The 23,988-nt window shown below is 38.5% G+C and overlaps 5 protein-coding genes, 2 long non-coding RNA genes, 4 other non-coding genes and 1 pseudogene across 12 annotated transcripts; 8 read left to right on the forward strand and 4 right to left on the reverse strand.

Annotated features, from left to right (window-relative positions):
• Positions 1-47: 47 nt before the first annotated feature.
• LOC120010262 (probable alkaline/neutral invertase B) lies at positions 48-3,557 on the reverse strand. The gene is made up of 5 exons (XM_038861001.1): positions 3,346-3,557; positions 2,447-2,884; positions 1,554-1,985; positions 630-1,188; positions 48-505 (listed from the first exon to the last, which is right to left on the reverse strand). Exons 2-5 carry the CDS (start codon positions 2,846-2,848, stop codon positions 210-212), a joined length of 1,689 nt encoding a protein of 562 aa, XP_038716929.1. The 5' UTR covers positions 2,849-2,884; positions 3,346-3,557; the 3' UTR covers positions 48-209.
• Positions 3,558-5,310: 1,753 nt separating this feature from the next.
• LOC120010623 lies at positions 5,311-8,594 on the forward strand. 2 transcript variants are annotated; one of them, XM_038861405.1, is made up of 5 exons: positions 5,311-5,584; positions 5,684-5,795; positions 6,427-6,491; positions 6,650-7,222; positions 8,191-8,594. In XM_038861405.1, exons 1-5 carry the CDS (start codon positions 5,378-5,380, stop codon positions 8,308-8,310), a joined length of 1,077 nt encoding a protein of 358 aa, XP_038717333.1. In that variant the 5' UTR covers positions 5,311-5,377; the 3' UTR covers positions 8,311-8,594. The 2 variants fall into 2 exon arrangements, with proteins under 2 accessions (XP_038717333.1, XP_038717334.1); XM_038861406.1 differs by having other exon boundaries at positions 8,199-8,594.
• A 2,467-nt stretch (positions 8,595-11,061) lies between these two features.
• Positions 11,062-12,578, forward strand: LOC120010067. The gene is made up of 2 exons (XM_038860759.1): positions 11,062-11,655; positions 12,109-12,578. Exons 1-2 carry the CDS (start codon positions 11,287-11,289, stop codon positions 12,391-12,393), a joined length of 654 nt encoding a protein of 217 aa, XP_038716687.1. The 5' UTR covers positions 11,062-11,286; the 3' UTR covers positions 12,394-12,578.
• Positions 12,579-12,942: 364 nt separating this feature from the next.
• On the reverse strand, positions 12,943-15,288 carry LOC120010066 (tubulin beta chain-like). The gene is made up of 3 exons (XM_038860758.1): positions 14,748-15,288; positions 13,750-14,019; positions 12,943-13,657 (listed from the first exon to the last, which is right to left on the reverse strand). The coding sequence occupies exons 1-3, from the start codon at positions 15,145-15,147 to the stop codon at positions 12,981-12,983; spliced, it is 1,347 nt and encodes a 448-aa protein (XP_038716686.1). The 5' UTR covers positions 15,148-15,288; the 3' UTR covers positions 12,943-12,980.
• Positions 15,289-16,192: 904 nt separating this feature from the next.
• On the forward strand, positions 16,193-17,225 carry LOC120010273. Its single transcript, XR_005470853.1, has 2 exons — positions 16,193-16,285; positions 16,895-17,225. It is a non-coding gene; the product is annotated as an uncharacterized LOC120010273 (long non-coding RNA).
• Positions 16,372-16,466, forward strand: LOC120011633. The gene has a single exon (XR_005471078.1). It is a non-coding gene; the product is annotated as a small nucleolar RNA Z161/Z228 (small nucleolar RNA).
• Positions 16,554-16,627, forward strand: LOC120011627. Its single transcript, XR_005471070.1, has one exon. It is a non-coding gene; the product is annotated as a small nucleolar RNA Z105 (small nucleolar RNA).
• LOC120011634 lies at positions 16,724-16,814 on the forward strand. The gene has a single exon (XR_005471079.1). It is a non-coding gene; the product is annotated as a small nucleolar RNA Z162 (small nucleolar RNA).
• A 159-nt stretch (positions 17,226-17,384) lies between the features above and the next one.
• LOC120010465 lies at positions 17,385-18,992 on the reverse strand (annotated as a pseudogene).
• A 67-nt stretch (positions 18,993-19,059) lies between these two features.
• LOC120010274 lies at positions 19,060-20,714 on the forward strand. Its single transcript, XR_005470854.1, has 2 exons — positions 19,060-19,338; positions 20,131-20,714. It is a non-coding gene; the product is annotated as an uncharacterized LOC120010274 (long non-coding RNA).
• On the forward strand, positions 20,603-20,705 carry LOC120011632. Its single transcript, XR_005471076.1, has one exon. It is a non-coding gene; the product is annotated as a small nucleolar RNA Z279/snoR105/snoR108 (small nucleolar RNA).
• Positions 20,715-21,206: 492 nt separating the features above from the next.
• On the reverse strand, positions 21,207-23,980 carry LOC120010912. The gene is made up of 6 exons (XM_038861836.1): positions 23,520-23,980; positions 23,337-23,385; positions 23,170-23,221; positions 22,285-22,445; positions 21,900-22,013; positions 21,207-21,604 (listed from the first exon to the last, which is right to left on the reverse strand). The coding sequence occupies exons 1-6, from the start codon at positions 23,873-23,875 to the stop codon at positions 21,428-21,430; spliced, it is 909 nt and encodes a 302-aa protein (XP_038717764.1). The 5' UTR covers positions 23,876-23,980; the 3' UTR covers positions 21,207-21,427.
• Positions 23,981-23,988: the final 8 nt, after the last annotated feature.

The following is a 23,988-nucleotide window of genomic DNA, read 5'->3' on the forward strand; positions in this document are numbered from 1 at the left end:
AAGATGATATGCGGAAAATAAAAATGGAAGAAAAAGAAAACCATACAGGCTACTCAAAACATATAAGAATATATTAGTTTTTAACATCAATCAACTCGTATTACGCTTAAAATGTTTCAGAATTAGCCTGCAAATCTGACAAAAAATGTTTGGACATGTCGAATGTAGAAGAAGTTGAAGAGATATACGTGTGAAAAATATAAAGAGTGTCAGCATGTCCATGAAGCGGATCTCTTCACTAGCGGCGTCATCTGCTTGTCCTCCTCGAGTGATATCATGCCCAGATGAGATGGATCTTCAAGCATCATCTTAGCCACCAAGTATCCAGCAATGGACCAAGTCTGGTTTTTACGAGCCTGCTTTCCGACATACCTGCCAAGCTTCCCATCATAGTACTCAGGCCAATGGTCTTTTGACAACCTACTTTCAGCAAGATCAATGGCGCGTCTTGCAATTTGAGGACGCCCCGTCTTGATACAAGCAGCAGTGAGTAGCCACAGAAGCACTGCAAAATAATGACGTACAAAACTCTTTCAAGACGAACGCAATTTAGCAGGTGATAGGCTTTAACATGTCGTTTCTAGAATTCGAACAAGAAATCGTGCAAGAAGGGTAACCGAGAGTCTCACCTGGCCAAGAACCTCCATTGTGGTAACTCCACCTAGTGTTCTTTGGGTCGCAGCCAGTTACGATTCTCCACTCATGGCTCTCTATGGCTGGGTAAGATATTTTCAGTGGCATTTCACCAACCAATTCATCCCAGCGTGATTCAATCAGATCCATTATGGCTGCAGCTTGTTCAGGAGTTGCCAAAGATGACAAAATAGCCACACAGTTACCCAAGCAGAACCAACGGAAATCCATTCTTGCAGGACTCACATTTCCGATAAAGTAACCACCGCGCTTTGGCATGAAATCAAACACCCAATCTGGTAAAGAATCAGGCATTACATTAAATTTGTTAACTGCAGTATGAGAGTACTCCTCTGTTTTATACCGATATATGTCATTAAGTTGCTTCAGGTCCAGCCAAAAATAGCTCCGCATGTGATAGCTCAAAGCATGAAGGCGTTTCACTATTAGCTCCACAATCTCCTTGCCCTCTCCATCTTGCTTAAGCAAAAGCAAAGCACATCTTAAAGCCATAAAAAATAGTGCTTGTATCTCAATAGGATAGCCATATATACCCTGAATGAAAATAAACACAATTAGCTTTCTGCAACACAAAAGAATGATGTAGTTAGAAAAGACGATATTGCATTTGGGGGACTTAAAAGAGATCAAAAGGTCCATACGACAACTAATTGGTTTGGAAGCACAAAATCTATCGATTGGGGCATGGACAACGGAAAGGCTTTGTTGACAGAAGCAGGAACATAGGAGAGTTCATGGAGCATGATAGGGAGTAGAAGAAACAAGTAATATGGAACCGTCTGCAACTTTACAGATTCACTTGTTCTTAAATGCAAAGCCATAAACAAGTAGGAATAGATAAAAAGGAATATAAATAAAAATAATAATAATTGAAAGAGATGAAACTAGAAGAAACCAACCATTCTACGATCTATCATACAGCATCCGTCAGCACAGAGCAGAGTTGGAAATGTGTCGAAGCCTTCTGAAAGACAGAGACTCAGGATAAGGCGCATACCCCTTTGGCATTCAGGCATTTCAGCCAAGGAAGAGTCCCCGGTTGACCTTGTATATGCACGGAGTAATATGATCCACCAAAACCCTGAATCAACTGGAGCCACTCTTCCTATTGCACTCTCACCAAAATCTGCTATTAAAGTTTCATACTTTCTCACAGGATCGTGTAGCACTTTAAAACTTGCCGGCATTACTCCTTCTCCCAATTGAAACAAGTCAACCTTTTTCTCCCATGATTGAAGGCGAAGAGTTTTCAAGAGAAAATTCTTGACAATTTCATGTTCTCCATTCATCAAAAAGGCCAAGGCACTTGGGACAAAGTCCCTAACAAAAACCTGCAAATTGGGGGGAAAAAAAGTATTCTCATGGTGGTCGAATTCCTGACAATGGCTTAACACAATCAAGCAATGTCAAATACTTTATACAAGTATAGTATAGATAGGAAACTTATGACGAAAAGGAAAAGCAACAATAATGGATCAATGATCAATCATCTTAGTTCTTGGAAGTCAAGATATGCATATTTTCATCATCTCAGTGTCATTTCATATCATAAATTTCTTATACAAGGGAGATATCTATATTGGTGACATCCATCATCGTTGAACCCTTAAAACTAAACCCACAATGGATTAATTGGCATTCCATTGGAGAAAGTTGTAAAAATAAACTGATAGGAAATTAATTCCAGACCTCAGCATGTAAAAATTTTCGCTAACTTCATTCATCAATTTGATTAGAATATAAGCAGTAGTGATCAATAACCATGGAACAAAGACAGAGGGTGAGGATTCACCTGATCATAGTTAAGATCTTCCACAGAATGGTCCAGTGCAGCAATAGTCCCAACTGGTTGCCCACGAAAGTGAACCAATGAAAGCCTCAATGCATCCCAAGCATCACCAACCATTTGATGCGACTCACAGTGATTGCTTGATCTAGGTGTGTTAATTCCCGACCTTCGTGGAGATCCATAGTCAAAATGGTTATCATGGCTTCTATGAAACAGATGGGGAGAAGCTATTGACAATTCACTGAATGACCTTTCATCAAATGATCTGTTCCTCTCCACATTTAAAGGTTTTGCCTTATCCAATAGCTTCGTGATATCGGATTCCCCTATCTCAAATATGCTGCGCCCCGTCTCATGATTCTTGGAACTTCCATTTTGAGACAAATCCAAGGCAATTGGAGACATTCTTGAATTGTCAGAGCAGTTCAATGCTTCAGTCACCTGCAATTCATCATCAAGTACATGTCCAAAAGTTAAACAATCTTCCATACTGAGAACACTTGGGGCGTAGATCGCATCGAAATCGACAGGAAATTGAGACTTCTAAACTTATCACATTTAAACAAATGAAAGCACTGCATTCCAAAGTCAACTATCTTACATCACCTGAAAACCCAATTAATCAAACATTTCAAGCAAACACTCGTGGAACCAGCATTGCATAACATAATACAGAATAAGCAAGTGTGATCGTTGACATCACGGGATAATCTAATCCATGCTTACCAGTTCAAAACAACATGTCGACCTCAAATCCCAACTCCAGAACAAAATGGCGACAAATACATATGAATTCCAAATATTCACAAAATTGTAGATATATGAATCACTATACAGTGTATCTATAGCAACTAAATCATACCCAGAAAGGATTTTTAACTATTAAAGCCGAGAAATCAGACCTGGGAACAGACAAGGACACACCAGCTTCTTCGTGCGGTATAACGAATGAAAGGAACATGCCTCCTCGATGTCCGGCATTTTATATGTGATGAGTGTTGGTGGTAGGTGGAGGTAGCTGTAGAATGCAAGGCAAGTCTGGTAGATTGAACCGCTAACAAAATCGAATCAACAGTTAAGGACAGTGCAGATTTCTCGGACTATCCGAATAAGGCTTCGGAACACACTCCGTTAGTCTTGTCCGCATTAAAAACAAGCTAAAGCCGGTTGCCTATGCAAGTCCGTTAGTGAAACGCACCGTTTTGGATGGGATAGTCGGCCACACGTCAGATCGAGCTCACCTAGGTTACATGGGTCGAGTCGTTTCATTATTGACCGAACAACCAATACATTCGACTACCGACTTTGCTCAAAACTCAAAATTATTACTGACCTAACTTTAGAGATTGGGTAATGATTGACAACCGACTTTGTCAATTGCTTATTGGATCAATATAATGAATCCAACCATATTTTCTTTTGAAATAAGAATCAAATTCATCATGATCGAAATATTGAATATTTTAAGTTTACATCCGACGGTCTAGAATTATTATACATTTTTCAACAATCAAAACATAAATATTTTGAATTTATATTTGATGGTTTAGAATCATTATATATTTTTCATATTGAATTTAACTTTTTTTTCAGAAAAAATATGGTTAGATTCATTTGATTTAATAGAATAGACCCGGCATCCGTACGAATGGGGGTCATACTTCCCAATTCGGCAATTCCCATGCCCTTGGAGATCATTGAATACTGATCAGCTTTTTTTTTATGGGTTTTCCTTTTTAAATAAAATCCCTTAATTCCCTTTCCTTTCGAATTCACTTTTGCCTTTTATACAATTACGAAGGTTGGATGAAAGAGAAGGTTAGTCATACCCCGATTTTTATTAAATATATCCCAACCACTTCCTTTGATTTTGCGTTGACTGCGTCTTTTTTTTTTTAAGGTTAGGTTGATAACATCCCAACCCCTACACGCTATTGAAGAACAAAACAGAGCACAGTGAGGGAGAAACCTAGTACCCTCTAGCACGCCGCGGAGCATGGAAGGGGGAAGGGAGACTCTTCACGCCATCGACAAGCCGCTGGGACTACAAATAATGTGCCAAGCTTCAACTTGGTTGCTGGATCGAGACCTTTGTTGCGAACAAGAACAATCGAATGCGTTCTATCAGGCTCCACTATGGAGAAATTTTTCAAGATCTTATCAAGCGCTTGCGTTCTATCCCAGACGAGCTCTTTGTTGTGAGAAAGGCCTTACCAGATTCACTACAAGAACTCGTTGGAGGAAGATTTGGCATCCCACGCCACCGATGACATACGCAAGGTTTGCACCTCAACAAGCAGATTTGTAGTGTAATTATATCATTAGTAATTAAGTTCACTAACACTGCTTGTCACAGCTCTTGGTTGGCCTAGTGACTGCATATAGGTCCACCAGAGATGAAGTGAACGCGAGATTAGCCGACGATGAAGCTGAGATTCTTCACAGTGCCATTAAAGAAGGGGAGTATAATCATGAAGTTATCAGGATCTTGACTACAATTGAGCATTATGGGTCATTAATGCTAAATTCCTTCTTTTTAACCTATGTTTAATGCTTGGGTTACACGTGTAAAATGTCTGATATTTTTCTGTATTTTTGGTGTCATTATAAAATTTAAAAATTTTTTGAGTTGCACCTAATAAGAGGGTATTTTTACTTTTTCATAAAAATCGGAGTGTGATTAAAATTTCCGTTGATGAGACGGCAACTTGCATATTACAGAGAAGCCCAGCCCATTTAAATATGGCCTAGTTAGGCCCAAAAAGTGGCGAAGTGGCGAAGAAGCGTGATACTTGACACGAATACAATCCGATAAGACTGATATGACCTTCAGTTTCTTTCCCTTTTGAATTACAACGGTCATTTTTTAGCCATCGCCGCCTACTCCTCTCTCGCTTTCTTCTTCTATTAATCGTTAGCTCGTAGAAATTCACGATGGTCACAACGAGGCGCTCTCAGGGATCTCCATCAGAACGTCAAAAATGGGACAAAATATTCAACGGCTTGGTGAAGATGTTGAAGTCCCAGGAACAACAGCTTGAAACACTCGTCAAAGAGAGGAAGATTCTCCAAGATCGCATCAAAATGCAACACGATCAACTAGTTTCTAATATTCGATTTTACGAAGATCGTATCTCCCAAGTAAGCCCTAAATTTTTAGGGAATTTGGAATTTTGAGATTTAGGGTTCTGAGAATTTCTTTAAAGTTAGGGTTTTTATTTTTTTTTTTTATTTGCGCAGATGAAGGAGGATTTAGTGGAGAAAGATAGAGTGCATATGCTTGATGCGGCAAAAGCGGATTTGATATTAGCTGTGAAGCAGAGAGAGACTGCTATTCACAAATTGAATTTGGGTCAGTGATTCTGGCTTCTTTATTATTTATAGTCCTCATCATCCTTCATTTGGATGTATAAATTTCTCTAAGAGAAAGTTAAATTCAACTTCCAAGTTCTGCTGTGGGGCTGTTGGGTTTTGCATGTTAATTTGTGATTTATTTGGTTTACCAGGATGAAATGCAGCTCATTTCATTGGCATTGAAATTTTAAAGTAGTGAAATTTATTTGTCTATATGAACATGTGATTCTGAGAGTTACAAAAAAACTACAATAATAAAGACTGTTATTTTGACATTGCCAATGACAAAGTTATGGAATGAAGTAGCAACCAGTCACATGTGCATTTAAACACGCTGACCGTTACTTTGGCCAGTCGTTGACTGCCAAGGGGCACAAAGTGGTCTTAATTATAGTTTGGGTATATAGACATGTACAACTTCCAAGTACATATCTCCCTCCTCATATGATATTTATGATATGATAATGAATGGTTTCTTATGGTTTTTAAATCATATGTATGCATATTGCTTGTATATTTTTTGAAGGGCAAGTGCTGCAACTATGCATTATTTTGTGTAGTTGCATTTTTATGTTTTGCCTTGATTAAACTATGCTTCATTGCATTACATTACATTTTCCTAATTGCAGGGGATAAAGATGATGAGTTGGCAGATTTCAAATCTTGTTTTGACTACCTCTCTGAGTCCATAAGGGTAAGTCCAATTATAATTTGTTGAAGTTCATCAATGGATGTTTCCTCTGATTCTCTGGGTTTCACCCTATTGGTGCTTTAACAGAATTTTAGCCATACAAAAAAGAAAGGAAGATATTTCCTCTGAATATATGCCCATTTTTTTTTTATGGTTTTCAGGATAATTCTTCAAGAAACTCCTCAAAACCTGACAAAAGAAAATCTGGAAACAGAGATACTGACAAGGATGTTGGTTCTAGGATGCTGGATGGTGAAGTACGAAGGCTGAAGCATGATTATGAGAAGCTAGCTTCAGAAAAGAGTTCTGAGATATCTGCTTTATTGGCTGAGAAGAAATTTGTTTGGAATCAATATAATCTCATGGAACAAAATCTCACCAATCGACTAGAGAGTAAACATTCTGATCTTGAACGAGCAAATGGGAAGATTGTGCAACTTCTTGGCAGTATGGAGCAACTTCAATCCTCTAATGATGAGAAAAATGAATTGATTGCAAGACTCAATGCTAAAGTAGCTGGGTTAGAGACTGACGCAAATAAGTCAGTGGAACAAATTTCTAAACTTTCTCAGGATTTGGAGTTTTTAAGAAAATGTAGAAGCACTTCAAGTACACCTGCTTTAAAGCGTTGCACGAGAGGGGGAACTTCTATGATAGGAGACAAGAACCATGGTAGAGATGGGAGTAATATCATTATGAAGAAAGAAGTGTCTGCTGCGAGTGACATTGGAAAGGTACATATGTATTAAATATTTTTATGAACACTTTTTGACCACTAGTTGCTCTGATGATGGTGCTGCAATCATTGTTTCCTGCCATATCTGCCTTTTCTTTTGGTTCTTGTTTTGAAGGTTCATTGATCAAACTTTATCTAATCTTTTTAACTGAAAAATAAATTTCTTAGGAGATCAGCGCCAAGAAGGTGCAATCAAAAGAAACAATTTACGCGGCATTCCAATAGATTGTTATGAGAGTCTATTAACCAGAATTTACTAGTGCAAAGCCTTGTATCAATGAAAATATCTGAGGAAATTTCTGTCATTGAAAATCCTGTCTAGAGGTAATAGTCACATGTTCAATTCCTGAAAACAGTCTTTCTACATATCTCTAAATATTATGTAAGGGTAAGGTTTGCGTACATCCTGACTATCCTCCTCGACTTCACTCATTGTGGGAACCTTGTGCATGAGAGTTTTTTTTACCTGAAAAATCATGTCTTTTCTCCCCTTTCAAATTAGTCAGGTGGTGAGAATTTTGGCTGTGACAAGTAGTCACTATTTTCCGTTCAATGAGGCTGTATTTGTTTTTTGAAAAAGCCTTTCATTCTGAAACTGAGATATCAGAAAAGGTTACAAAAATAATTTTTTACTTTATTCGAGGATATAAAATAGAGGGAACAAGAGGAAAATCCACCATTTTCTGGGGGCTTATGGATACTTTTCTTGAATAAAACATCAGGTAAATAACATTTGGGAGGCGCAGCATTTGGAAAGATTTTTCCAATGATCTTAACATTTTGAATCTTGCCTTTGTGTTTCTGTTTCAGAGCTTTTTTGTGTTTGAATCCACTTAGATGCTTTAGTGTACAAATAAGGAATATTTTTGGTTGCCGTGTATGAATTTAACACTAAAGTATCCATTTTTTATTTTTTTTGAAACTGGAAAAGATATTAAAACCTGTCTTTTTCATCTCTTTGTAAAGGAAAGCAGAAGTTTAAAAAGAAAAGGAGTTGACAGTGTGCCCATTTCCAAGTGTCCGAAGTTGTTCACTTCTGGTTTTAAAGTTCCCAAATTGAAGAACTCGCCTTCAAACTACAGATGACTCCTACTCCACAACATGAAGCATTTCTTGTGTGTATTTTTTTTGGGGGGTTCCCTTTTATGTTTTCTTGTATTCTTATGGGCTTCATGTTAGCCTGTTAGGTATAGTAGCTTGGAGCAAATTAGTGTAAGCCCTCATTGTAGTGTGATCTAGTTCTAGGTTTTCTAAATTAAATCTGCTAGAAAATTGTAGCATGTGCTAGTTTCAGGCTGTTGAAATCATTCGAGCAAGACATTGTAAAATATAACTCTATTGTGACTGAATGAAGCTTGTTTATTCTCTCATAACCATATATCATACATAAATTACAAAAGAGTTCCCCTTCTTTCTGGACTTTTGAAAAGAAGAAAAGAAAGTAAAAACTCCAAGTTCTACAAGAACAAATATGAGCAGGTAATTAGGCCTCCATTCAAGAGGAGACCCCATGGAGTTAAGTGAAGAGACCTGTGAAGAAAGAGGAAGCAGAGGACAGGAACGATGCTATTTCAGCGAGTGTTAAGAGACAAGAGCCCCAAGAAGATAGAGATTTTGAACCACCCGTTAAGGCTGCTACTTCCAAGGCATCTAAACTGAAGAAGGAAGAGAATGACGACGGCGATGATCACAAGCCTATCTCCAAAGAGAGCTCCATTGTCAAGCCCGGTAAGGTTTTATTCCTTATCCTTTTCTTTTCGGGTTTTATTGGATGTGAAGAGGTCGAAAGAGGGTTCATTGGTACTGCTTATGTGTTTGGTTCCATGAGTGTGATTTCATTTTATTGGACTTTTGGGACTGAAGGAGGTGAAAAGTAGAAGACAAAGGAGGAAGGGGAAATGCAGTGACGGAGCAGAATGTCAGGAAGGGAGAAGAAGGTTTATGACCTGCCTGGCGAGTGGAGAGACACTCGTAAGGAGGGTAATGACTAATGAATAATGATACTCTTTTAGTGTACATAGTTGATTTGCTATCAAGCTAGATTGTTTTTGAGGGTACAAAAGTCTTGAATTTATATATTCTGAATTGCAGGGAGATCCGCTCAGGATTTTTTACGAGACCGCTTTACAAGTAAGTTCCTGGTAGTGTGAGATGGCACTGTTTTGGTGAGTTTTGTGATGAAATCCCTTTTATTTCTTTGGTATTGCAGCAACTTCTTTCTTGGTCAGTTTCTCTTGATTGTATCCACTTATTTTGGCCTTGTAAACTAAAAATGGGAAGGGGTGAAAAAGAAGAAGAAGTAAGCTTCACAATCAATTCACAGCAGCCACATTACCGTTATTTTTCATGTTTGGGAAGCTGACAGATGATTAGAGATTTGATAATGTCTCTTTCAATGGGGTGTTGAGGTGAGATTCTGCCGGAGACTTGGTCTTTCAGTTGGGCTTGACACTAGGCCAAGCCTTTGGGCCTAATGAGGCTTGCGAGCCTGTTAATGTCTGGGCCTGATGGCATCTCGATTCCTTCTCCCCTGGTCCAAGCTTCTCTCAGGTTACCGTAGCGTAACTGAGGCTTTTTAATGGGGGCGTGGATTGTTTTGTTGTCTCATTCTAATGGCACAACTAAAAGAAAAGAAATAGTTCCAATGGGTGTCATTTGCTTGCTCATTTTTGTTGGAGCATGAATATAGGCATGGCATTGGTCATGGCCATATGTTTGCCCAAGTGGGCTCCACTGCACACCCACAAATAATTTACACCAAAATTAATATTGAGTCTCATCTCTATTACATCAAAAATTAAGTCAGTAAATTTATATCATTATATCAATACATTTTGTTGGTCCAATCACATCAACGAAAAACATCTCTCAATATAATCACATCAACAAAACACAAATATCTATATAATACCCATGTCTCAACAAATAGAAATCATTGTGGTTGCTCTAGTTTAGGGAGGGTAAAAAAAATCGATCCGAGCACTATCTGTAGGGTATCCAATCCGTTTAAAACCCGAAAACCGATCCTATTGGTTTTGGAAACGGTTTTGGTTTTCAAACCCGTCATGATTTAGGGTTGGGTTTGATTTTTGATACAGGGTTTAGGGTACCCGAACCGTTTAATAAAAATATTCAATATAGTAATAATATTATAAATCATGTATAAAGTATACTATTAGGATACTAAATTATAACATAATAAAGCATATTAAAACGTATATATTTATAGAATCATACTAATAAAACTATAAATTTGACTAATTTGAATTATAAAATCATAATTAATATAAATCATACTCAATATTAATTTATATTAATATAATCATCAAAGAAAAAAATAAAAATATTAAAAGTTAAATGGTAAATGGGTAGCCGATGGTAATCGGTTATGAAATGGTTCCGGGTTTGGAAATTTAAATGGTTTTTTAAATGGTTTTGGAATGGTTTTGGTATAGAGTATCTTAAATGAAAACGGTTTTGGTATTTCCTAATTGAAAGGGTACTCGATCTGTTGTCATCCCTATGCTCTACTAGTATAGCCTGCGAACCATTGGGTTGGATTCAGGCATAATGTCAGATTTGACCCCTACAACTTGAAGTGTAAGAACGAAGTATGAAGAACCCAAAATTTTAAGATTAGTTGTCTGGTATAAATAGGAAGAGAAAAGTTCCGGTGCAATCTCTTTCTACACTGGTCATTCATTGGTCGGTACAAGCAGACGGTTATAATTGTGCCAGCGAATAATTGAATTTTAATCACGGTCAGGATAAATACAAAAATAAAAAAAAAATTACATCCATAAAAAAAATAATTAAATTATGAAAAAAAAACCCACATAAGCCCTAGATAAAGCATCATCAAATTCATCATCAGTCTTCTCTAAACGCCACGTGTCTATATGACCTTGGATTTACGTAGTCTACTAATCTCTCATTCCCTCACTGCCAAGATTCGGAACCCTTTTCCTTATCTCGCGGTTTCTCCTCTCTCTCTGCTCCTCTCTCTCTCGCTCTCAGATTATTGGCCTGTTTATGAAATTTGACTGCCGCAACTGAGAGAGAATGGAACAGAGCACAAGCGATTTCGAGGATTTCGATTTTGACAAAGACGAGAGAGAGGTCGTCGTAATTTTGTTGGAGCTTCCTCAATTGATCGCTAAATCAGAAAAATCTCTCGCTTGGGGATTTAAAAGAAGAAGAACTGCAGTGCCCGAGAGATCCTCTCACTTTCGGTCTCCTTCATTACATTCACCGAGGCCACCGCGTCCAAGTGTTGTTGTTGTCGATGAGAATTCTAGGTCTCTGGTGGTTGAAGCAGAGGAACCCACTGTCATGGCGGTCCAGGCGATGAGCCCTGTGACGCCTCTCTCGTTGTCGCTCAGTGAATCCGATGAGAATCCGGAGTGCTCCAAGCGAAGCAGCTCTCATAAGGTAATTATTTCGTACATTCTTCGTCGTTTCTTCAATGGATTTTACTGATTTATTTATTTAACGGGTTTTCGAGTTCTTCGCAATTTCATTAATGGGTTTCAGAGTTTAAAATTTATCTGTAATGGGTTTCTCTAGGATTAGTGGGTTCTACTGATTTGTCATATCTTCATCGTTCTTGATTATCTTGTAGAAATTACAGGTGCAAGAGCGATGAAGTGCCTTTTGGGGCAAGCTTTGTCTTTCTTTGAATTAAAATTATTGTATGTTCAAGCAGACTCCATTAACAATAGAGGAAACATTACAGGAGTTAGAGGATGTGAATTGTCAATTTCTAGATCTTCAGACTGAAAATCAGTTGATTTGTTTTTATCTGCTTTTGTGTAATCTTCTCTGATTCCTTCTTTTCCCTTCATTTGTGGGTCCTAATTTATTTTCCTCTATTGTTGATTTTAGGTGTTCGGTCCTGAAACAGAGGAATCCAGGTTGAATCTTGCTTCAGGATTTCCCCGAGACACGTCAAAATCCCCCACCGTTGATCCCACTCCGGTCATACGCCACCACCAATTGTTCCTTATACCCGACCTTAATGTCTCTCCGCCTCCGCCAGAGTACTATTTCCAAGCCTTACCATTCTTGCCCTACTTGGCAAAAATCAACAGAGCCGTCGCTGCTCAACGAGCAAGGCAGAGAAGGATTGGGATTTGCAGAGCTAATAAACTACGTCCACGAGTTAGGTAATTTGTTTTCTTTTTTTTTTCTCTATAAATTTTGGCAATACCGAGTATGATTATTAGGTTTTAGTTTTGAATGCTTTGATTGATGAGAATATTTCTCTGTTAATGGGGGGTATTTGTAATTGTGTATCAGAGGAGCCCCAAATGGAATATTTTATATGATTCATTATTAAGTTTGGATTCCAGGTATAAGATTTTTGATTCACAAAAGATTGGTCTTTTAAAGGGTTTTAATGGAAAAATGAGATAATTTGTTTGAAATAAATGTGTACGGATCCCATATTAAAACGAAATAGATGGTGATAGAAGAAGCTAAAAAATAGAATCAATAGGAGTAAACATGAACTACAGATAGTGGGAATTGAATATATGTATATAAGACGGGGAATTGAATGTTGCAATGAACCACAGAAATCATCTGTAAGCAGGAGTTTATGAACATGCATTCAAATGCTTGAATTGAACAAACAATTATATATCAAGAACTCAAACAAGAAGGGAAAACAAAGATAAGACTGACCCGCAGGTGTGTAGTAGTAGACGATACGTGTGCAAGATAATTCTGAACGCAATGTCAAATTTGTACACTTATTACGCCTCATAACTCTCGTCAACTTCCTCCTCGTACTCACCTTCATCATCAGCAGTTGCATCCTGGTACTGTTGATACTCTGCCACCAAATCATTCATGTTGCTCTCTGCCTCGGTGAATTCCATCTCATCCATTCCTTCACCAGTGTACCAATGCAAGAAGGCCTTGCGGCGAAACATGGCTGTAAACTGCTCACTCACCCTCCTAAACATTTCTTGGATCGAAGTGGAGTTCCCTACAAAGGTTGATGCCATCTTTAGACCACTTGGTGGAATATCACAGACACTCGACTTCACATTGTTGGGAATCCACTCCACAAAATATGATGAATTCTTGTTCTGCACATTCATCATCTGCTCATCCACTTCTTTGGTGCTCATTTTTCCCCTAAACATGGCTGAGGCTGTTAGGTAGCGGCCATGGCGAGGGTCAGCAGCGCACATCATGTTCTTTGCATCCCACATTTGCTGAGTAAGCTCTGGGACAGTGAGGGAGATGTATTGCTGGGAACCACGAGATGTGAGCGGGGCAAATCCCACCATAAAGAAGTGTAGACGTGGGAATGGGATCAAGTTCACAGCCAGTTTCCTGAGGTCTGAATTCAGCTGTCCAGGGAACCTCAGGCAGCACGTAACACCACTCATAGTCTCAGAGATCAAGTGGTTCAAGTCACCAACTGCAAAATTAAGGTGCAGGAAGCTGAGCTATACAATCTCATTGTCTTACTTCAAGCTATCAAGTTTACACAATAAATGATATACTACTCACAGCTTGGATTACTGAGCTTTAAAGTCCGGAAGCAGATGTCATATAGGGCTTCGTTGTCAAGAACCATGCATTCATCAGCATTTTCTACCAACTGGTGCACAGAGAGGGTAGCATTATACGGCTCTACAACTGTGTCTGAGACCTTTGGAGAAGGGAAAACGGAGAAGGTCATCATCATCCTGTCAGGGTATTCCTCTCTGATCTTAGATATCAGAAGAGTTCCCATTCCAGAACCTGTGCCTCCTCCCAACGAGTGACATACTTGAAAGCCTGGCCCAAATACAGAGTAACAAAATAATTCATCAGCTAATGTACAATGATAAGAAAGCTATGACCAGTCCTCACCACTAAATTTAACATATTGCTGCAATAATCATTGAAAGACTCGTATCATTCTACTCCGAAATCCCCTTTTCAATAGAAGAAGTTTCTGAATAAACAGAACTATTTTCATGTGACATTTCTTTTACAGGTAGGTAGGTCATAAACATAAAAATTACCAGCAATAATCATCCATTCAAGAGAAAGGCATATCAGCTCTCACTCGCAGCAATCCCAAACAAAGGTTTTATATTAACATCCTTTTGCAGCTAACTGACGACACGAGGATTACAAGTAGGCACATTAGTTCAACATCTCATTGATGCATAAGATTACTGATCACAAGTTTGACATACTATCATAGCAAGAATCAAACGCATCATAGATCTCAAATTTTGATGGACATGAGAAGGTGATATCACAATTTTAAAACTGAAAGTCTACAGGAGAATGACAAAGAAAGACGAAGACAACCAAAAATGAGATCAATAGGTTCACTCTGGCATCCAGTATAATCACAATTTTAATTCAAAACCTAAAATGCTAGCCCATTCATATCCAACTCTGCATTCAGATTCATATTTGAAAATTCTAAATCGCAAACTATGCAAATGTTCGATCGATAAAATTCATCCAGTTTAAATCTAAAAAAAGTAATCGGAGTTAAAGAAATATGCCTTGCAAACAATCGCAGTTCTCCGCCTCTTTACGTACAACATCAAGAACGGCATCGATCAATTCCGCTCCCTCGGTGTAGTGACCTTTCGCCCAGTTATTGCCAGCACCAGACTGTCCAAACACGAAGTTATCCGGGCGGAAGATCCTCCCATAGGGACCGGATCTGATACTGTCCATGGTTCCCGGTTCAAGGTCCATGAGAACAGCCCGAGGTACGTACCTTCCACCGGAGGCCTCATTGTAATACACATTGATCCGTTCCAGTTGGAGATCCGAGTCCCCGTCTCCATCGTACTTTCCGGTAGGATCCACGCCATGCTCGTCACAGATCACTTCCCAGAATTTGGAGCCAATTTGGTTCCCGCATTGGCCGCCTTGAATGTGCAAGATCTCTCTCATGGTGGAAACGTTTGATTTCTTGGTTTAGGGAAGTTGGAGAGAGAGGGGAAGAGAGCGTATATGGAGGGAGGGAGAGAAAGAGGTGGAGCTTAAATAGTGAGCGGGATATTTTTGAAGTCGGGGGTCATGTGGCGTGTGTGACAGCACGAGAGTACGGTCGCCTCAACTAACTACATGCCTCTCTGAAGGAAAGGTGGGTGCGTACGTTAAGATCGGGTGTCCCATCCGTCCGAGATATAAGTGGCGGTGCCTGTTATAAAATTATTGAAAAATCATTGATGTATGGTATGCGATCTAATGAATCTAACAAGGTTTTTTTTTTTTCGAAATAAAAATAAAATTTAACATAAAAATGTATAAAAATTATAGAATATCGGATATAAACTCAAAATCTTCGATGTTTCGATTGCGATGAATTTAATTTTTGTTTTGATAAAATATATCGTTAGATTCATTAGTACAAATATATGATTTTTTAAAAAATATTAAAAGGATTGTTAACCCTCAAATATGTCACAACGGGGTCTTCTGTAGCTCTACTTACTACTCTACAAGGTTTGGAAGGAAAAGCAATCTAAAAATGAAAATTTTTAAACGATGTCGTTTATGAATCTCGATAGAAGAAAAATTAAGGGGCGGGAACTAATGATTGCCAGTCATCTATTTCTCTTTGGTAAACTTTAGTCACACCCCTATATTTATTAAAGACGTCCTCGTCAATTGATTTTTACAAGAGATGGTCAATTTAAATTGGGGTATTTTTAGTAAACTTAGAGATCTGACTAAAGTTTACCTTTCTCTTTTTGTTAGTTAGCCCATATCTTCAATCTTCAACCCAAATCACGGCCCATAAGGTAGAAAGTCAAATCAGTCTCTTTCTACATAATGGGCCCAGTTCATCAATCTTCAACCCAATTTACGGCCCATAAGGTAGAAAGTCAAATCAGTCTCTTTCTAGATATGGGCCAGTTCATCCATCTTCAACCCAATGTATGGCCCAAAAGGAAGAAACTGGGGCAGAGTCGTCATTTCACCAGCAACGAAACCCTAACAACTAAACCCGTAGACTTCCTATATAGTTCTCGCTGTCGCTGAGACTCCATACTCGGCCATTGAAGTGCGATTCTGGTCAGTTACCGTAAGTAGGAGCTACGGCGAGATCTGTTTTTCTTTGTCTTTTTGAGATTTCCATGATATCTATGTTTCTGTGTGGAAGAAATATTGAATTCATGTGATGAAATTGGATTTTTCTCACGACGGTCGTCTGAGACACTCTTAAGTGTCGGCGCTGATACAATTATCCAATACTTCTGATGATTTTTCGTATGTTATTTTTTCTTCGTGAAATCTGTTGAATGAATCGAGTTTTTATTTCAATTCCTGAATTTTGGCATGCGATTATACAGCGAGCATGATGATGATAATTTGTAAATCGTCCGATTCATTTGATGACGGAAGAAACACCTCCTACTCATACTGAGTGCTTGCTTTCAGTTCTATTTTTGTTTTGTTTTTTGTATTGTGATCCATATGTTTTCATGAATATTTGTTTGTTGTGGAAAAGAAGAGTCTCTGTTTTGGCACAATGAGGTTATATAAGCGGATGAGATCGAAAGATCTTTGATTTCTCTTGCAAAATTCAAAGTCCTTTTCATTCTGAGTGCCATTATTGAACAATTCAACCTTGAAGGTTTTTGGTTTTGTGGTTTTCTCATCATGCATTGTTTGTTTGCAATGATACTCTCAGTTTGTCTTGGCTCTCAGATTCAGATTGGTCCTTATGGATGAATGATGATACAATAGAAATAACAGGCTTATTTGACACACACAGAGAAAAGTAAAGGATGTGGTTGGTGGATCCTATTTGATAAGCAAACCACTGGGTGATCGCCAAGAAACTTTCTAAGGCCATGTCTTGGAAGATCTTGATTTCCACCTTGAGTAATACTCTTGTTGTCATTATTTGCATGATGAAGTTTGACTCAACTTATTCTGCGGGAGATTTCTGTGTGTGCAAACAATAGTCGCAAGCTTGTACTGTATCTTTCTCGGTATAAAAAAACCAGAGTCTTCTTTCATTGTATGTAGCAATGATGGAGAATCAATCAACAAATAAACAATACAATGATAGTAATTGGACTCGGCATAAATGTTGCATGACAATTTTCAATTGATAAACGGGTTATGATACACAATGCTCATAAATAGGAAGGGATGAGTAAAGGAAGTAAAAGTTATCAGTAGTTTGGGTTTGTCATTGAAACCTGGATTTTGCCATCAGAAGAGCTAGCATAAAGCATTCCTCCATCTTGATCAGTAGCCATGGATGTAAGTCTGGTTTGTCCTCCAGCTCCCATTTTAACGGCACCCACACGTTTAACTCTTTCTTTCAACAAAACCTCAAATCACCTCAAACTTTGTTGAGGTGAATATGATGAAGTCATTGTTGGCGGTTATCCTTTGGATGTCAAACCCAGTTGAGAATGATCCAGTTACTTCCTTGGTGGAAAGGGAAAAAGTCTTCCATATATGAACTTGTTTCCAGCAGAAGATAAAATAGTGAGTGAGCGAGTGAGTACCTTATGAAATCTATTCAAGTATCTGCAATAAAAAAAAATAACAGCAGCAACTGGTAGCCGCTCACCTTTCCTGCTGTGCCATCAACTGTAGAACCTCCAGCAAAGAGAAGGCCATCATGAACCTGCATGGCATTCATACAGCATAATAGCATTAATGGAGACGATGGACTTCCTTACTTCCTCCCTTTCGAAAGAATTAACAAAGACAGGAATACCATTTGCAGGAATAACACAAATGGCATTAAGGGACCTGCTGTTTTCATCTCCTCTCATCGGTATCTGATCAAGAAAATCGAAGGTCATCGAAGTTTCTTCATTTTTGCTGAGGATTATATTGACAAGGGAGGGTACTAATTCATGAGACGAAAGCTGAATAAATGCTGCTCTCAGCTGCTGGTGCACAGCTGCTTCGGTTAAACCGTTTTTTAGCAGAGCAGCCGGGCACTCAAAATCAGAATCGACACTGCTGAGAGTCTCTCCAACATCTTCATCTGCAAATATTAGCTCTGAAAGAATGTAAATCGATGTTCGGAGAACTTCTCTGCTAAGAGAAGCAGATAATATCTCCACAAATCCGTTTATAATTGTCGGTTTGGACAAATAAGAATGAACTGCATGATCTGGCTATTGCCAATACAGCTGCCTCACATTCTTTCAAGTTGTCTGAACTACAGATACAGGAAACATGAGGTTCTAGTCCACTGTCATTGTCTCAACTGCAGCTTGAGATATTATACTGATTGGGGATGTAGCTACTACTGCTCCCGCAAATCTTTTGTTCCTACAGTTACTATAAGCATCATTACTCTTTTTACTAGAAAATCAAATGTTCCGGACAAGGGGGAGAGAGCTGGATATTGTCTTGTAGATGAAGGGCTTAACTAATTCATCGCCGTCTCAGAATATGAAAATTCCTGAGCCAGATCGGGATTCTGATCTTTCCAAGATGTTATAAGCCTCTTCAAGACATAGTTTGTTTTAGGCAGTGTACTTGACAGAATGAGCTGCCGAGTAATCAGGCATGTTGTATTTCCTTTTTTAATCCATTCTTGAATTGCTTTTCTTTCATACGTCTGACCAGTTTCAAGAGTAACTTCCATTGAAAATATGGCTGGTAATAGGGCAGACAAAGTCTTTTGGTGGTCTGGATCGAGATGTCAACTTCTCAGGCAAGTTAAGTGAAATGCAGCTCTGGCTTCCCTCATCACTGTCATTAAAGGGACTGGAGAGAACAACAATATATGCTGCAAAGGTAGAGAACAGCATTAGAAATGGATAATTTCCCACGGAAAAGTTAACTGAAAGAACAAAAGGAATTGTTGGCTACCTATTTTCTACTACTTCACCATTGGAGTCCGCTGAGCTGATGCTGTCATCATGACTAGTACAAGGAGAAATAGGCAAAGAGCTGGCCATGGTTAAATCATTGACACGGATGGAAGACAGGCGGAGACGCGCAGTACAGATGGTTAAATCATTGACATGGTGTTTTAGGGAATCCAAGGGAGAAATGCCTGCAGGAGAGGGTGGTTGGCTATTAATTGTAGATAGCTGTCCCTTTGATTCAGGTTCTTCATTCTCAGTCATTTTCACCTAGCTAAGAGCTATGGAGGTATGACTCATATCCTCAGAATCCATATAAGCATCAGCAAGCTCATAATCAGATTCATATTCATTCTCCTCAACCTCAAGCAAGTGCACCTAACATGTTAACCAAGAAGCAAGATGTTTGTTAAAATCCCAAATTGTGAAGAGAGTCAAGAGACAGATTATACAAAGACTTAAGCCATTGGCCTTACTTGAGGACCCCAAATAGCATACTCTTACTTGAGGACCCCAAGTTGAAGCTTTAATGCGTCTGATTAACCAATAAGTAAACAGAAATTAGATCCTTCAAGTATGAAATATAAAAATTGAATTAATAGCTTCATAATATAATCCAACTTAGTGGTATAGTGGTATATAAGTAAGGTCTAGCATCTCTCATACATTGACGCATTTATGATGTGAATCGGAGCAAAGACTAAATCAATTTGGACGTGATCTCTACTTGTCCACTTATTCAGTCTGGCATAACGGAAACCACAAGTGGTGGGAGAGTGTCAAGAGATTCAAGACTAATATCTCACATCGGATTGACATAACTCAACCGAGTGGTATAGAAGTAGAGTCCTAGCATCTCTCACACACAAGTGACTTGTTTTCTGATTCTAAGAATTAATGGCGACGGCTCATGAAGAACAAATAGTGTAAACTCGTAGCGCACAATATCATTTATGTGTTTGGGTTTGGATTTCAAACAAGAAGCATAGCGAAATGATATACTATAGGTTTCCATATCAAAATAAACAAATTTCAAGCAAGCAATAACAGTTGAGTCCTAACCTGCTAGCCTCTCTTGCAGCATGTTGAGATTGAAGAAGTGAAGAAAACCCAGCACTCTTCGGCAATATAGGACCAAATTTTACATGATCAGGAATGGAGCGGTTAACTTCATGCGAAGGAGTCATCGGTTGCTCTGGTCTCATATAAAGGATCGAGGACTCAATGAAAAATTGATCCAAATCAGAAGAATCAGGAATTGGATCCATCATAAGCCCCTGCCTCTCTTCAGAATACCATCCAACAACTGAGCTCATTTGTGGACGAAATAAATCTCTCCTGAGTTGAGTTGAGGAGTAAAATCAATCCGTGAATGGGCCACATCAAAGGCCCAACAATTGGGCCCGAAGTATGTCTATTTTTCCGAGGGCAGTGGGCACAGCCTTGTCAATAATCCCACATCGGTAAAGAAGAAACTTAGAGAGTCGAGGTGCTTGGTATAGAAAGATGAAAAGACGTTGAGATAAATCATGATCCTTCAGGCAAGTTTTACGGGGATATGATGAGTGGTCATTTTCTTGCATATCTGTGCGGGATGGGCGTCCGCCCTGCCTGGTTACGACAACTGGGCGCTCCCATCATAACCGATCTGATCCCTATCTTGAAGGAACCTAAACGCAGAGTTTTACAGCAGTGAAAGTCATTATGATTTTTTTTAAAAAACAAAATTATATATTTTTGATCGAAATTAATTGCATGTCAAGAGATTCTTTTGGGTTCATAGTGAACTTTATAATTTTCATATTCATATTTAACGGTTCAAGAAAATTGTTTAAATCGATTTTTTTGAAACAAAAAATATATATTTAACCAGTAATTTCGATCAAAAATACATTCATAAATTGTTTTTCCTTAAAAAATTGAACTTGGAGTCTGCCGCAAAACAATTATAGTAGATCCAGGCACCCCAATCAACTGTCACGAATAAAGGCCATGAATTCTGTCTCATACGCATCAAAAACATGGCCTATAACACCACTCCAAACTTTTTAAGCTCTAAAACCTCGCTTTCAGGCACAACAAATTAGTGACGGTAAATGCATAACAAAGAGTGTATATATATATATATAAGCAGCGAACCAGAATTGCATAACAAAGATGAATTTCCTGGCTCAGAAACCAAGTTCACATCTTATTAAAAAAAATGAAGTTTTTGGATCACTTCCATCATTTGCTACAATCATGAAATCATGTTATCATAAAGTTGATGAGGGAAACCATGACATTCCCTGTGCTAAAAAGGCCTATTGTAAGTTATGAGCTATGACTCTTGACAGGGAGAGCTTTCCGATGTTTCAGGAGTATATAAAATATTATAATTACGGGATAATATAAGAAGATCCTACCGATGACATTTTTTTTGCTAGTGTACAAAGGAAACGGTTCAGAGACCTTTTGGCACCTAAGAGAGCTGCATCAGCCTCTCTCTCATCCTCCACAACAATGGCCAGGTGTTCCTGAACAGTATGCACTTTCCGGACCAGTTTACGCAACTCCTGTAATAAAGATGTTGCTATGAGAAGTAGACAGCAAAATAAACCATCAAGAATTAATTGCAAACACTGCTATAAGATTATGTCAAGGTAGGTAGTTCCTTAAGATGAAATGGCCAAGCTCTAAACTGCAGATGGTTAAGCGAGGACCGGCAAGTGTTGATAGCATTCAATGCAGGAACTTACTTTAAATGTGTCTTATACCATACATAAGACTTGGAGTATTTTTTTTTTTGTTTCGGTTTCCTAAGTAAACCTTTTAACAATTTATGATTTCACATGGGTTCATATTTCTTACCTGACGGTCAAAATCGACGTTTTGAATTGAATAAACTTCATTGGTAATGTTGACATCCTTACTGATTAGGCCATCTAGCCATTTACTAGCTACATCAGTATATTCATGTGAAACCTGAAAAAGAATGAGCAAGAAGTTAGACGAGTCTCAACTGAGCTTGCTGAAACATAAAATCATGAGTAAAGAGTAACTTCTCTAAAAACCCAATTCTTGATGGAATTTACTTGCATACAAAAGCCCAAATAGTAGGGGAAAGATTTGGCTGAATGTCCTAGGATGCAAAGAAATTACCAAACAAAAGATGAATTACTGAACAGTGGCTTCAAGCAACCATAAGACTTCCAAGTTCCAACATACTATTAAGAACAAAGAAATTATACCATACCTCCTCTTCCTCTACATCCTCAATTTCTTCATATTCTTCATCCTCTACAGAAATATATGTCTTTGTACCGGATAAAGCCTGCAGCCTACTGAGGTCGCCATCTTTTGTAGCCTGAATTAAACCGTCCATCAATTCAGGTTCTACATCTCGTAGTAATTTCCCTAACAAATATTTGACAAATAACTATAATCACATCCGTGCAAACCACAGAGCATAGATAGATAAAGTTCATCATAAAGATTAAGCTAAATGCTTCAAAATAAAGGAATAACGCAAATTTGTGGAACAGAAAGATACTAGCACCAATAAAAGTTTTGGCACCAGAACTCAATAACAGTAAAAATTGCAAACTTGATTTTACAAGCATGAAACGTAAATAATTTAAGACCTCAAAAAAAAAATTCCAACCGCCATTGTATACCTCTAGATGCTCCATAACATCCTAAAATCTAAATTACATTATTAGGAGAGACTCTTGAACTTTTTTTTTCAAAATTAGAAAAAAAAAAGGGGGGGTTATGGTTCACTACAAAAGCAGCCTTGATGTGGTAATTGCTACTCAGGAATGCCTCCTACATGAAAAAAAAAAAAAAAGAAGAAGAAAAAAAAAGCAAATAGCTAGATCAAAACCTATCCATTAAATTACAAAACTACTACATTTTTATCTTGCCCAACATTCATGTCTACCTTCTAGCTATTGCAGACTAGACATGCATCTCAAGCCACTGATCAAATGCTTTTCCACTGAAAGGAATATCAATCTCATGCCACTACATACATGTCAAACACAATTAATTCAGCATTATAAACAAAATTTACAGCTTGATTGAAAAATAAACTGATTCTGTAAACTAGTTGAATTACTAATTTTGCACGAATGCATACCAATTAAATTGAACTGCCTTCGTTTTCCTTCACGTACATCAGGCCTTAATCTCTGCGACAATAAAACAAACACCTCGTCTTCAAAAAAAAAAAGTAGCCCGAAAAAGCTTGTTCAGCATGTCATTGAAAGATTACAACTAACCACAGAGTTGGACCAAATGAAGCACCTTAACTAGCAATATAGCATCCAACACTTCTTGCTCAAGAGAAGCCGCACTAACATCCGAAGCAAATACAAGCAAAAGCAAGTTATACGTTAATTGCCATACCAAGACAAGCATCAAATAACATATCAGCCAGTATATCAACCCGTTGCTCACCAAAATGTGGAGAAAATCTCTTGGATTTACCTGAGGATGCGTTTGATTTGTGGTGTGGAGAAGGAAGCGAGATCTATGCCCCACTGGACCCCGCGCTTAGCATCCCGCTTCTTCTGGTTGCGGCTCTTCCTCTCCTCGTCACCAGAGTCACTAGCATCAGCTTCTTCAGGATTGGTCTGCCGAGAATTATCGCGTAATCTGAGCCCGCGCGAGCGTTGATGGATGCTTCGGCGAGTGAAGAGTACGCTGGGAAACGAGAGACTACGGGAGGTTGCTTTCGTGGATACAATTGATGGCGGGGATAAGAAGTGCATTAAGGTTGCGCAACAGTGGTAATGTTGATGTAACTGCGGCAATTGCCTCAGAGGCCGAACCAGTCGAGCCATGCTCACTTCTCTCTGATGCTATGGACCAACGAAGACGGTGACTGCTTGTTACGTTTAATTAGGAGGCGCAGGCCGTTTCTTATGGGCCCTATAACGGGGCTCTACCTACGAAG

This window comes from Tripterygium wilfordii, chromosome 12 (assembly GCF_013401445.1).
Source record: "Tripterygium wilfordii isolate XIE 37 chromosome 12, ASM1340144v1, whole genome shotgun sequence".
Classification (NCBI taxonomy): domain Eukaryota; kingdom Viridiplantae; phylum Streptophyta; class Magnoliopsida; order Celastrales; family Celastraceae; genus Tripterygium; species Tripterygium wilfordii.